Source organism: Pristis pectinata, chromosome 20, assembly GCF_009764475.1.
Source record: "Pristis pectinata isolate sPriPec2 chromosome 20, sPriPec2.1.pri, whole genome shotgun sequence".
NCBI lineage: Eukaryota > Metazoa > Chordata > Chondrichthyes > Rhinopristiformes > Pristidae > Pristis > Pristis pectinata.
Window position 1 is genome coordinate 29,340,323 of NC_067424.1, and position 14,635 is coordinate 29,354,957.

At 40.5% G+C, this 14,635-nt stretch overlaps 1 protein-coding gene across 1 annotated transcript in view; it reads right to left on the reverse strand.

The window, feature by feature from the left end:
* LOC127581045 (ankyrin repeat and SAM domain-containing protein 1A-like) overlaps nt 1–7,778 on the reverse strand; it is a 244,659-nt gene extending 236,881 nt beyond the window's left edge. The window contains 1 exon segment of the mRNA XM_052035103.1: nt 7,546–7,778. Within this exon segment, the coding sequence (XP_051891063.1) occupies nt 7,546–7,688 (143 nt within the window). The 5' untranslated portion in view covers nt 7,689–7,778.
* Nucleotides 7,779–14,635: the final 6,857 nt, after the last annotated feature.

Genomic DNA, 14,635 nt, shown 5'->3' on the forward strand with positions numbered 1-14,635 from the left:
ATTTTTTCCGCTGCTTCACTCTTGTTGTCAATGCTTTTATCCTGTTCATCCCTTGGTGACTCTATTATCTCAGCTTTACAGTTATGTAAACTTTAGAGTTTACACTGTATTCTTGGATAATTTTGTACTTCCACTTTGCCTTCCTAATTGGTTCTTTGACTTCTCTCACCACCCTCCATGCATATTACTTAATGCACATCTCCTAACATTTATTTTCATACCTTGAAGTATTCATCTTGTTCTCAAATTTTAGTGGAATTCATTTTTGCTGGCCTCTGTTGAACACCATTTAATAATATTTCCCTCTGCTTTTCTAGTGCAGAGTTTGCCAAAATGGATTTTATTTTCCTCAAATTCTAGTCACAATCCCACAAAATAGGCTTTTCTCTTAACGACTAGCTTGATCTTTAATCAAGTTTGTGATCTCCTCAGATGTTTTCTTTCAATGTGTTGTGTTATTGTCACATGGATATTTTTCTATTTTACGTCTATGCCCTGTCCCACATTTCAATAAATGAATAATGTTGAAATGAAATCCTTGTTTGGTTTCTTGCATATTACCCAAGAAAGGAATCTTGCGCACTCTGTAGCAACAAAAATCCCTCATCCCCTTTACCAACCTCTTCTGGCCAATTAAATTGAAGGTGGTGGAATTCCTCTGCTAATATTGTTTATTTCCCGAGTTTTACTTTGCTATTTCTTCCTTCATCAGTTGGAATAATACCCTATTATTATCTTGATCCATATGGATTCTATCTACATCCTACTGATAGTTGACAATCAACACAGGCGCACCTCAAGGATGCATGCTTAGCCCACTGCTCTATTCTCCCTACACTCACGACTGCGTGGTTAAGCACATTCAAATGCCGTCTATAGATCTGCCATGACACCAGTGTTGTTGGTAGAATCTCAGATGGTGATGAGGTGGTGTACAGGAGTGAGATAGATCAGTTGGTTGAGTGGTGTTGCAACAACAACCTCACACTCAACTTCAGCAAGCCCAAGGAACTGATTGTGGACTTCACAAAGGGGAGATCGGGAGAACACACACCAGTCCTCATCGAGGGATCCGAGATGGAAAGGGTGAGCAGCTTCATGTTCCTGGGCATCAACATCTCAGAGGATCTATCCTGGGCCCAACACATTGATGCAATCACGAAGGTGGCACGCCAGCAGCTCTACTTCATTAGCAGTTTGAGGAGATTTGTTATGTCACCAAAGACTAACAAATTTCCATAGATGTATGGTGGAGAGCATTCTGACTGGTCGCATCACAGCCTGGTATGGAGGCTCCAATGCACAGGATCACAAGAGACTGCAAAGAATTGTAGACTCAGCCAGCTCCATCATGGGCACAACCCTCCCCACCAGAGGACATCTTCAAGAGACATGTATTGTGGAGGGCCGGGGCTGTCACGTGACAGCACTGCCCAGTACCTGGTCGAAAGACACACCACTGTCAATCAAGGCTTGGCTCTGCTCCACCCCACCCAGTGCACACCTGACTACTGGCCCCTTTAAGCACCTTTGTACCTGGCCTCGGGCCATTAGTCTCTGGTGATCGATTAGTCCTTGCTGGCACCGGTCCATTGGCCCTTTTGAACTACCTGGACTGGACCCCCTCCAGCACTATAAAGAGTGCCTCATGTGCTGGGTCGGGAATCATGAAACAATGCTGGTAAGCTGTGTACTTCAACAGGGTTAGAAGCGTCTTAAGTTAGTACTCCCGGTGGCGTGGAGCCGTGCCTGCACTGAGTCAAGGGGTGGCGGGTAGCGTATTGCTTTTCCTTGATTGTTTGTACCCAGTTCGTTGGTGTTGTGTGTGTGTGTTTTACCCTTATAACGATAACAATTTTTCCACGCTCGCTATCACCGGTGCACATGTGTGTCATCCCGTTACCTTTTCCCCGCGTTTGCCTTTGTGAATAAATCATTTAATTCTAAGGCTGTGTTTAGAGTTCTTGTCCTTCAAGACCTCAAACCTGTTTCACAACAAGGTTGTCCCCTAAGAAGGTAGCATCTGTCATTAAGGACCCTCACCATCCAGGACATGCCCTCTTCTCATTAGTACCATTAGGGAGGTGGTACAGGAGCCTGAAGAACCACACTCAGTGACTCAGGAACAGCTTCTTCTCATCAGATTTCTGAACTGTCCATGAACATCACTATTTTTGTAATTTGCACTGTACTGCTACCCCAAAACAACAAATTTCATGTCAAACAAGTCTGATAATAAATCTGATTGGGATTCTGAAACATTTTTTTCTACTTCCATTATCTTTATACACAGCTGGTCCACCTTCACTTTTTCCATTGGCTCTGCCTTTACAGAAACGTGACACCCTGGAATGCTTTACTGGCCGTCCCCAGATAACAAATGGGTTCCATTTTTACAAACATTCTTAAGTCAATTTTGCCCATAAGTCGGAAAAGACACAAAACTTGACTCGAATCACCACCATCGTATTTCAATGAATGGCATCAAAAGCATACAAGACTGCTAAGAAGGAACAATTACTAAAAGAGGAGAGCAAGAGAGACACCAAACTAGTTCTGCCATTTGTAGGAACATATGTCAGACCTTTGAATTTTATATTATGGGAGCTCATTTGTATGTAGGGGTGTCCATAAGTTAGTAACCTGGGGATGACCTGCATTTCCAGGAGATCCCTCTTTCACACATTGGCCTTTAGCCATATATTAATCTTTTCTGATCAATCACTGCCAATTTACTTAGGCTATAATCTCAAAAAGGTTAGTCTTAAGATTCTTCTGTTTATCATCTCAACAAAATCTCTTCATTATTCCCATGCCATTGTTCCAAAATGGATGTCTATCAACAGATGTCCCTCTTTCCAAATTCCTCTCCAGCCTCTAAGGCACCCTTTGCTTTGCACCTCACAAGGGTTAGACTTCCAGTTGTACCTGGAGCGAACGTTTCTATTCTGCTCTTTCCTTTTAGAAGTTCTAACTCCCAGTGCCTTGGTGTGCTTTCCCTCGTCTTTCTCTTTTTCATCACACATCTTACCTGAAGGATCTCCTTATCAATTCTCTTTGATCCTTAAGACAAAGTTCTCTGAAAAACACTCTCCCCTTCCTGAACCCGGCTTTCTTCTGGAGGTGAGATTGTGTCCTGGCTAAAACTGTAGAAAAAAAACTTCTCTTCCTCCTTTGCAGGGTGCATTTAACTTCCACTTCTGATGCAAGCTTATCAACACAAATGTTAATTCTGTTTCTCTCCCCACAGGTGCTGCCTCATCTGCTTTTACATTATTTTGTTTTCATTTCAAAAATTCCCACTTTAGGTTTCGGAGTCTGGGTCTAAGTGACTGTAGGTACAGAATTCCAGGGAATTTTCACATAATAATATGCTCCACATGATACAGTATCAACACATTTCTTCTTGAAAACTCATTTAAAATTAGATACACAGATAAAGTTTATAACTGTCATTAAGTTAATCATAGGCATTTCTGTTTTACTCGTTTTTAAAATATACAACTTTCACAGTGCCAACACAATAAACACGATATTGAATACTGACTGAAATGTACACAAATGATCTCTGTACCCAATTCCTACTCACCAAATTCGAAACTTCAAACTCTGTCTACGATTTACTCAGGTAACGTTATTACCTGGGCTTACACTTTCATTGTCATTGCTCGAGTTGCAGACATTAAGGCAAAGTCTACAATATCAAAAAGCCAAAGGTAAGAACTTAGTTAAGCCAAAATATATTAAGGCAGTTCAAGTTTGTAACCTGACATTCACTTGAACAATGTAAGTGAATGCAACATTCTGAAAGAAGATGGGGAGATAGATCACTCAAACAAAATGGCAAGTGCCAGAAACAGTCAGGTAGGCAGCATCTGCGGTGAGAAAAAGAATGTTAATGTTTCAGATTGAAGACCTTTCATCAAAACTGATGCTATCTATCTGCTGAATATTTCCAGCATTTTCTGTTTTATTTCTGGTTTCCAACATCTGTTGTCTTTTGCTTTTAGGAATTTGCTGGCCTTAGCTACTATTGCACATGATCTTACACATTAGCCAGACAAAGTGTTGACTGTGAGAGGAAAGGAACAGTCTGGAAGCAGTATTCTCCCCACGTCACTGCATCATTATGTATAATACCTAAAACTGAGGTAATACTTTTGATCCTACCTCTAGCCCATGGTAGAGCACACCTTTCAAAACTAATAGAACATACCCTTCAACATAACAAGAACAGACCCTTCCTCCGATGATGCCTGTACCGATCACGATGCCAATTTAAACTAATCCCATCTGCTTGCACATGTGATATACCTCCATTCCTTGCCTTTTCATGTGCCTTCTAAAAACCTCTTAACATTGCTATCATATCTACTTTCACCACTTCCCATGGCAATGCATTCCAGGCACATATCATTCTATGTTTAAATAAAAAACTCGCCTTGTAAATCTCCTTTAAACTTTCCCCCTCTAACCTTCAAGCTACGCCCTCCAGCATTTGACATTTCTGCCCTTTCTATACCTCTCAAATTTTATAGACCTCTATCAGGTAGCCCTTCAGCCTTTAACGCTCCAGATAAAACAACCAAAGTTTGTCTAATTTCTCCTTATAACTAATACTGTCTAATCCAGGCAACATCCTGGTGAACCTCTTCTGCACCCTCTCCATAGCTTCCACATCCTTCCTGTAACGCAGCAACCAGAACTGCAGACAATACTCCAAATACAGCCTAAGTAAAGTTTTACACAGCTGCAATACAACTTCCCATTTTTTATAATATACACCCAGAGCAATCAAGGCAAATATGCTGTATGTCTTCTTTATCACCCTTTCCACTAGCATTGCTGCTGTCAGGGAGCTATGGACTAGGACCCCAAGATCCCTCTGTAAATCAATACTCCTGAGGGCACTGCCATTTACTGTATACTTTCCTCGTACATTTGACCTCGCAAAGTGCAACACATCACACTTATCTGGATTAAACTCCATCTGCCATTTCTCTGCCCATGTTTCCAACTGGTCTATATTCTGCCAAATACTTTGATAACCTTCCTCCTTATCCACAATTCCACCAATCTTTGTGTGAGAATCTTTTCAGGTTCTTCACGAAAACCTATTTACCGTTACGTACCTAAAAACGTCAGAGGTTCCTGATTGCAGGTCCACTCTCAGCAATGAGATAAGTGAAATAATTTGGAAAAACTTGAAATATTTACCTACCCATATACACATTTTCATATTCCTGCTTGGGGTGAAGAAAGTTTTAATGGATTAGAATTGGTTCAAAAACACTACAATGGTTAATCTAATCAAAGAATTGGTTCAACCAGACTAACAAGGAGTAGTTCAATTCAAATGGCAAACAAATTCAAAATACTTTGACTTTAAAAGAACAAAGTTGGAATCAACCATTGCTTTTTTGTTTTTGTTGTTTAACTCAAATATCAATGCAATTTCTTTCAACCAATGAAACAGCATATCAGTGTTGAATCAAATTCATTCACTCAAATATGTTTGCATTTTTCTCAAAAATCATTTGCATAATTGGTATCATCCTTGGCACAAGAAATCTGGTTCACTTGTGTCAGGATTATTTCATGGTTGGCTTGGGGTCCTAGAATTACAACAAAATCCAATCCCAAGCACTTGGTTCCCAAGAACAAATGATGGGTGCTCCCCATGTGATCCAAGTAAACTATAATTTACTTATTTTCCCTTTCCTGAATTCACCTGTCCATTAACACCTTAATTAATTCCCAATTCTGCATATGGCAACAGGGTAGAACCAAGCTAGAAAAGATACATGGTCTCCTCTCTTTTTAATAAAATGTACGTGCAGATTCAGAACATCAGAACAATACAGGTGCAAATGTCAGAAGTGGAACCAGCTGGCTTCTTTGCTCTGTGGGAGCAAAAATTATGGGTTCTTTTCACCAGGATCTCAAGTAGTTAAATATCAAAGTTTGTGGATTGCAAGTGTACCAACTCTCTAGCATTACAAATTATTCTGAAGTTAATTCAAGCCGAATATAAAGTTATCCTGAAACAGACAAAAAGATGCATGTAAATAAAAAGTAAGGCTAATGATCAATACATCATTGACATAACTGTCCAGCAGCTGACCTACATTCTGATAACCCTCAGCTAAAAATTTTCCTGATACATTCCTGACCAAGAGATGCATGACCTACCCCTTCAAATGGTGTGACATTTCTTTCCAAGTATTTTTATACCAAAAGTAGGCCACTACTGCCAAAGAAAAAGTATGTTCCATCAACATGACTATCCCAAAGCCACATTATCAGAGCCGTGATAGAAAAGGTCAATTCAGCTTATCCTCACAGAAGAAAATTCACACCAGTGCACAAATCTCAAAACATGACCTTTTTACTTTCATGAATTTAGATTTCAAAATACAAGTCCACAAATATTTTTAAGATCAGTTTGCATTAATCCAAATAATTAATCTTGTGTGAGAGGATTACATTTGTTATAACTTTTCTTCCAAGTCCAATATATTTTCTATCCATTATCACAATTCTGCAAAGTTACAGAAAATAATGATTTTACAAACTGAAAATGTCAACTCTATTTTTGAATCTATTATAATATGATATAATATTAGAAATACAGAAACACTGACCATTCAGCTTAAGGTCGAGTTCAGACTCCTCCCCTAACTGAAAAACTAACATTTTTGCTCTCTTTAAATGGGTAATATCAATGTGTAATCAATATTCCAGCACTTGCTGCTTTTGTTTAATTTCGGAGAACATAACAGCAGTGTTTGTGACATTGAAATTGCATTGTACACTGGTATACCAGCCCAAGTAATCAAAAGGGATACAATCATATTTACTACTTAAACAAACAATACTGGTGACACAAGGAAACCAAATTGGAGGAACGCCACAGTATGCAGGCGCTGAACATTAATCACAATCAAGGCGAAGGGTAAATTTATCTGCTCCAACGCACTCCAGGGGTCCCGTAAGACAGCGCTCAAGTTGAAGTGTGTAAACAGAGATGCTACAAACAAAAATAATCGGAAACAAATAATTCTTCTCCTTTATTGTTTTAAAAAGGAGACCGTGTATAGTTGATTACTAAGTAAACGACCTTTACACATTAATACCAAGTGTTTAAACCAAATCAAGTTACAAATACAAAGATTACAACCATTTCCTCACTAACTTCAACATTTATTACTCATTGCAGATTGCACAACTCCGTCACCGTATAAGAAACCAAAACGGCTTTTTCTTAAGCCACTTCTCCTGTGACATTAGCTCGTTCTTCAAACTGAAACAGTTTCTTATCTGCAATTGGAACCACTGAGTTGTTTCTGAACGCGAAGTAATCACATAGACACACAACACTGACCGCGCATTTACCAAATACAGGACCTGATGCGACTCCAAGCAACCACAGGCGGTCCTGCCCCCCAGAACCCGCTGCACTCCCGCCTCATCCCAGGCCGGGCCCAGCCACCCCCTCCTCATCCTTACTCGAGTCCCAAGTTGCTGCCTGCCTGCCTAACCCACCTGAGGAGGTTGGAAAGCTGAGGCAGGGACACGGTTCCGCCACCCCCGCCTGCCGACAGCCGATGCTTGCCGCTCAGTAGCTTTTCCACCACGGCCACATTGCCAGTCCTCGCCGCTTCGAGCAGCTCCTGCTCTTTGCCCATGCTCCCGTCAGGTCGCCACAGCCACCGTCGCGATCCCCCGTCCACTCGAGCCTGCAGGTCGGCGCAGGCGCACCAGCTCCTTCCACTCCTCTCTTCTCCCCCGCCCAGAGTGAGGAGCAAGGCGCGCGCAGGCGCACAAGCTCCCAGCCCGGAGCCTCGCTCCGGCCGAGCCTCTGGCAGGGGATTGATGCAACCAGCCGGCAAGGTGTGTGCCCAGGGAAGCGCTGTGGCCGGAAGCAGGTTTCCCTGCAGCAATCCCCCACCTATTTCCGCGGTGCAGAAACTACGAGGTCTAACACTGTGGGGATGTGAAGAACGTCGATTATGATCACAACCGTGCAGATTATTTTTTATACAACAATGTTCATGATCCCATGGTTCCAAAATCGTTTTGCATTTAATGAAATTGCACATCTGCAACCTTCTGATACCTTGCTTAAGTGGCGATTCATAATAAGCAAGCCTCGATGCACACATATCTATCGTGCATAGCAAATTCCCATTAGGGTTAATTTGACTTCGGAAGTGTCACATTTAGCTGGATGGCTGAAACTGAATAAACTCTGTGGGCATTCTTGGGAACTTTTAAATTTAGCTGACCTTGGGATCCATCCGCCTGCAGATTACAGCCAGCTGGTGACTGTGTGTGTGAATTAGTTTAGGGGGTGGGAAGGGGAAGTGTTGAGCAGGGTGATCGACACACGGACACTGTCCCTTTCGCCCAACAAGACCGCATCAAGCACTCTTCCTGTACTTATCCCATTTTATTCTTCCCACTTTGACATCAGATTCTACCACTTATCTACACGCTCGGGCAATTTACAATGGTCAATTACCTACCAACCCACATAAGGGAGGAAACCAGATCGCCTCCAGTGAGAATGTGCAAACTCCACATGCACAGCAACAGAGGGCAGGATTGCACACGAGTGCCTGGAGCTGTGAGGTAGGAGCTCTACCAGCTGTACACACTGGGCCACCCCAAAAGAACTGATACTTTTCCTTTTCAACACGGACTGCTAGCCAAGGAATTGCCTAACTAGTTACATTTTGTGGTGGTGGCACTTCTGGGGAGTTTGGATTGAAATCGGACTTTACTGGTGTCGGAAGAAAATTAAAGAGGATAATATGATGATGGTTCCAAGTGTTTCAGTTGAAAAAAAACCCTTTTTCAACCAGATTAGTACTGACACCCCCCCCCCCATTTTAATTACAACATTGTATAATTCTCTTCAGATGAAAGTGGTGCATATTAAGTTAAAATAATATTTTTCAAATGTAAATCATGATTTCATTTATCACTGAACACAAATTCCAGTCCAATCGTAACAAGAGTAATCAACCAAACTCAGAATAAGAAATAAGGACAAGAATAGACTATCTGCTGCACCATTCAATAAGACCGTGACTGATCCGGACTTGGCCTCAACTCTTTTCTGCCTTTTCCCAGAAATGATTGATTTTGTGTGGTCCAAAAATCTGTATCTCATTGCAAATAGACTGCTGGGCAAAGTAGACCGGATTACATTTGTCCTCCTTTTTATTGGAGAGAATGTGCCTGGACAAGGTGCCTCCTGGACTTCAGGAGGAGACCATGGTGGTTTATCCACTCAGCACTTCTGTCTGAAGGTGATAGCCAGTAGCTCAGCCTTATGGTTCATACTCGAATGTTGGGTTGGGAATGGTGTTCATGTGGCATTATCTTCCTTTTAATTATCCGTCACTATTCATCAGTGGATGTGGCAGGACAGTAGAACTTTCATTCGTACATTGTTTGTGCAAACACTTAATGGAAAACTACAGCACGTTGTCCTGTGTTGTACCACATTTTATTTTAGGTATTCCTGATGGTATTCCCTCCATGGTCTTCTGCAATCCTCTTTGAACCAGCATTGGTCCTCTGCCTTGATGGCAATGGAAGACTGTGGAATATAATGGGCAATGATATTTTAGATTGTGGTGTAATACAATTCTGGTGCTGTTTAGGTCTGTAGTACCTTATGAATGGCCAATTTTGAGCTTCTAGATCTGTTATGGGTCTGTCCCATTTAGCATGATGGTAATGCATACAATGTCAGGTATCTTCATAAGAAACTGCAGAGAATAATGGACTCTGCCTAATTCATCACGGGCACATCCCTCCCCACCATTAGTAGTATCTACAGGAGGCACGGCCTCAAAAAGACAATACCTAGCATACCCACCATCTGGGCCATGCCATCTTTTCGCAGCTACCATCGAGCAGGAGGTACAGAGGCCTGAAGTCCCACACCAGCAGGTTCAAGAACAGCTACTTCCCTTCAATCATTCAGTTCTTGAACCAACCAGCAAAACCCTAATCAGTACTGTTTAGCAACACTACGACCACTTTGATCACTGGGCACTAAAATTGACTTTTTTTGTTCTAATTGTATTCTTTCTTGTAAAAATTGTGTATAATTTATGCTTAACTTATGATCTTCTTGTGAATAATGCTTATATGATGCTATGTGCCTGTGATACTGCTGCTAGTAAGTTTTTAATTTCACCTGTGCACACATGTGCTTGTACATATAACAATAAACTTGACTTTGACTTTGATCTTCATTGTAAAGAGAGGGCTTAGTCTTCACAAGGATGTTGCGGGGGTCATTGTGCCACAACTAATATAGACAGGCATTTATGATCAGTGAGAATGAGGTTTATGTTTTTCCTTTGTGTTTCCTCTTCATCACCACCTTTAGCAATTGTGGGTTTCAGGGTTCAGCCAGTTCAGTCAGTAGTAATATTGCTGAGCCGCTCTTCATGATGAGAATCAAATCTTACCCACCTGCTTTTGTTACCTGCAGTGCTTTTCCCAAACAATATTCCACATGGTTGATTGATGCAACTTGTCCATGTTTAACTTGATGCCACAATACCTCATGAGGTCTGGAACCATTGTTGAGGACTCCCTGGCTCTACTTCCTTTTTCTTGTGTATCAGAATGCTGCCACCCCATGGTAAATCTGACATAACAGTGAGACAAGATATAACCCAGGGATTGTGATGTCGGAACTGGAGGGGCTTTGATATGAATATTGAATTTTCCAGTTTCAGGTAACCCATACTCTGGTCCTCTCCTCCCAGTCATATTCATCGAACTGCTTCTTGTCTTCCTTTGTTCACCCCTCCCATCTCCTCCCCCACCTGATTCCATCTGCCACTCCCCATATGTCTCCACCTATCACCTCTCAACCTCTGTCCCAACTCCTCTTCCTCCACCTGGTTTCATCTATCATTCATCCCCTGTCTTTCTGGTTCCACCAACCAGCTGACACTAGCATTTTATACAATATTATTAAGTAAATTTAAATTCTGAAACCCTTTTAGTGAGATTTGAACTCATTTCACTGGATCATTAGTCCAGCACTTTGGGATTACCAGTCCAGTAACATAACTCCTGTCCTGCTGTTTTCTTAAATGACTAGTATACTGCGACAAAAATTAGCTTGTGCAGGCAACGTGAAATGACATTGGATACTGTTGTGAATTTTGAAATGAACATATTCAATTTACACATAGAATTTAGAATCTTATGTATTATTGAGAAATAAATAATTAACTGCAGGAAATTGTAATAAATTATTGTTTCCTTAAGGGATATTGAAAGGAAATAAGATGAAAATATATAAATAACTAACAATTCGATTGATAAAGATTACTAAATTATAAAGACTGAAAGATAGAGTTTCACTTTCAGGTCTGTAGTTATCTGATCTCCATTCAGGCAATAGTAGAACTTCTGCAGTTGATCTTAAAACCAGGTTAAGGAAGGAGAAAAGTAGCTGGATTTCCTGCACCTAATCACTGTTCAATGACTCCATCTGAACAGTGTGGCTCTGCTGTTGCATCCTTCCCCATCAAATCATTTGCTGAGTCTCATGACCACTACATACGAAGAACGTGTGTGGATGAGACAATGAAACAGATTATTTCATTTATGGTTTAGGATAGGTGGTTGATAGCTTAAACGATGTGGGATTAGAATTTGACTGTCACCTGTGAAAGAATATGAACTATGAAGTGCTTACAGAAGTATAGTAGAAGCTCAGGAAAGAAAGATTATAAAAATGTGGGCAATTGTCTCAGTAGAGAACTTTAATGTGGGAGCATCAAAATCATAAACTCAGAAGATGTCGATTATTTTGATCTATTGGTACAAAACATTCAACAAATATAGAAAAGAGATAAAGGGAAGTAGAGTAGCCCCAGTTCTTTGTGATAAATGGGCAGTAACTGAATTGATATAATGGCAGATCTAAGCCATAGAAAGAAGTACTGTAAAACTCTGACAATCTGATACCCTAGCATTTTGGTACTGCCAGACTTGCAGGTTATCCAGACTATTGGATACTACTCCTATTAATACCTAAACACACATTTATTTCATTTTTTTTACATGTTACACAGTGGATCTCTGACTCTGGCCACACCCCCTACTTGCACTCTGGGTCCCTGGCTCATATTCCAGTCTAAACCAGATGCTGCACCATCAGGATTTCTGAACAATCAGATGCCAGATTATTGAAGTTTTCTGCAATCCAGTAGACATTTCTAAAGTGATTAGTCTAATGAAGGAATTAACATCACCAGAATACAATTCGACATAAAAAGATAAAGGTGTGTGAGAATTGCAATGTTATGTTAATGACATGATGAATTTTAAAAATCCACTTAATTAGATTCTATACTGAAATGCTATGACTGAATGCCTCTTGACCTCTTCCATAAGGCAGCAGTAATGCTCATCTTGACCTCAGTATTTAATAAGTAACCAGAACATTTACAGGGAATACTTCTCTTGGAGATTGTGAGTCTAGGTTCAGCATGGAGACACAAGAGACTGCAGATGCTGGAATCTGGAGCAAAAAACAAAATGTTGGAGGAACTCAGTGGGTTAGGCAGCATCTGTGGAGGGAAATGGACAGTCAACGTTTCGGTCGAAACCCTTCCTCTGGACTGGTTTGGCATGTTCTTGCACAGAAATTTAAGAAAACTGTTTTATACTATTGCAAAATGTCAAATTATCAGTAAGGTCTGTGACCGTAAATCGATCAATAAACAACTTAAGAAAGAAATGAGGACAATTCTGCATGGAGAAAGAAGATTTTAATTATATATAGTAATATGCAAGCCAATCGAAGGGACTGAGAAAAAGAAAGCTACAAAGGCAAAATACAACAGTAAAATATTCTTAATCTATTTTATAATAAAAGAAAAATATACAAAATAATGCTGGTGTTACCTGAAAAAAGACTTAAGGGTGATGAAAGATCTTTAAAGTAATGAAGAGATTTGATGGGTGGGTGTTGAGAAGATATTTTAGGGAGTTCAAAAATAGCTTAAATAAATATAAGAAGGTCATTAATAAATTCAGTTAGGAATTCAGGAGAAACACCTTTGTCTAGAAAGATGATTAGATTATGAAACTTACAACCACAAGGAGAAGTTGAATCCAACAGCATTGAGGCCATTCAGAGGAAATTAGTAAAGTCCTTGAGGCCAAAGAACACAAGGAAATAGGAGCAGAGTAGACCACTTAGCCCCCCCCCCCCCCCCCCCAAGGCTGCCCCACCATTCAGTACGATTGTGGCTGATCCACACCAGGCCTCAAATTCTCCTCAGGACTAATTCCGCACAGCCGTCAATTTCCCAATCTTTCCAAAATGTAGCTACCTCCACTTAAAATACTTATAACGACGAAAGCTTCTACCACTCTCTGGGGCAGAGATTTCCAGAGATTCACCATCCTTTGCAAGAAGAAATTTCTATGTACCTCAGTTTGAAATGACCAGCCCCCTCGTCTTGAAACTGTCCCCTCATTCGAGACTATCCCATTATTGAAACAATTTCAACATTTACACTACCTGCCCCCTTAGGATCTTATATGTTTTGCTAAGATCACCCCTCATTCTTCTAAACTCCAAAGAATATAGACCCAACCTGTTTAGCCTCTCCTATTAGGACAATCCACTGATCCCAGGAATTAGCTTTCTGAATCTTTTTTGGTCTGCCTCCACTGCTACTATATCATTTCTTAGGTAAGGGTGAGAAAGTAAAGGGTTAAGGAATTGTGACCGTACATATAACTAATGAAAAAAATACCATGCAAGCCCCTGACTCAAGATCAGGTGGTAATTACTGTGTAAGGAACTTAGTTGTAAACTAATTATACTAAACAATGAGTGCAATATTTGTCTTTGTATCTTAGGCACCGATCGAAACTTGTATAAACGCATTGATTACGTGTACGTGACAAGAATTGTATAAATTGATGCCTGCTCCTTCGTATTGCAGAGACCTCCGATTGAGACTCTAAGAGAGTGCTAAAGGAGGGTTCTCCCTGGTAGTATACTACTAATAAAAGCGTTGAACAGAATTAATCCGTGGCACTATGTGTTTTTGCAGCAGGCAGGAGTGGGAACTTAAATTAGGATAACAAGGGGACCAAAACTGTGTGCATTACTCCAGGTGTGGCCTTACCAACATCCTGTACAATTGTAATAAAACTTCCCAATTTCCAAACTCCAACCCTCTGCAGTAAAGCCAATATGTTGCTTGCCTTCTTAAAGAGCAGTTCAGATTTACACGTGGTGACTGAATCTTGGTGTCCCATTAAGTGGCCCTGACATCTGTAATGGAGCTGAATCCATGATTGAGGAATTCAGATTCAGATTAGTTTATTGTCATATACAGCAGGGTGCACTGAAATTCCTTGCTAATGTTAAACTCACAGAGTAAACAGTATACATGATAATAATAAATACAACAATAAATATAGCAATGAGTGCAAATTAATGGAATACTGCAAAGCATATTAGTGTAAACTGAGGTAGTGCTAAAAGAAATGCTAAAGTAACAATAACAGAAGAGGTAAAATTAATGGTTTGAAAACGTGGCAACACCAGGAAGGGGATTTGAAAGAG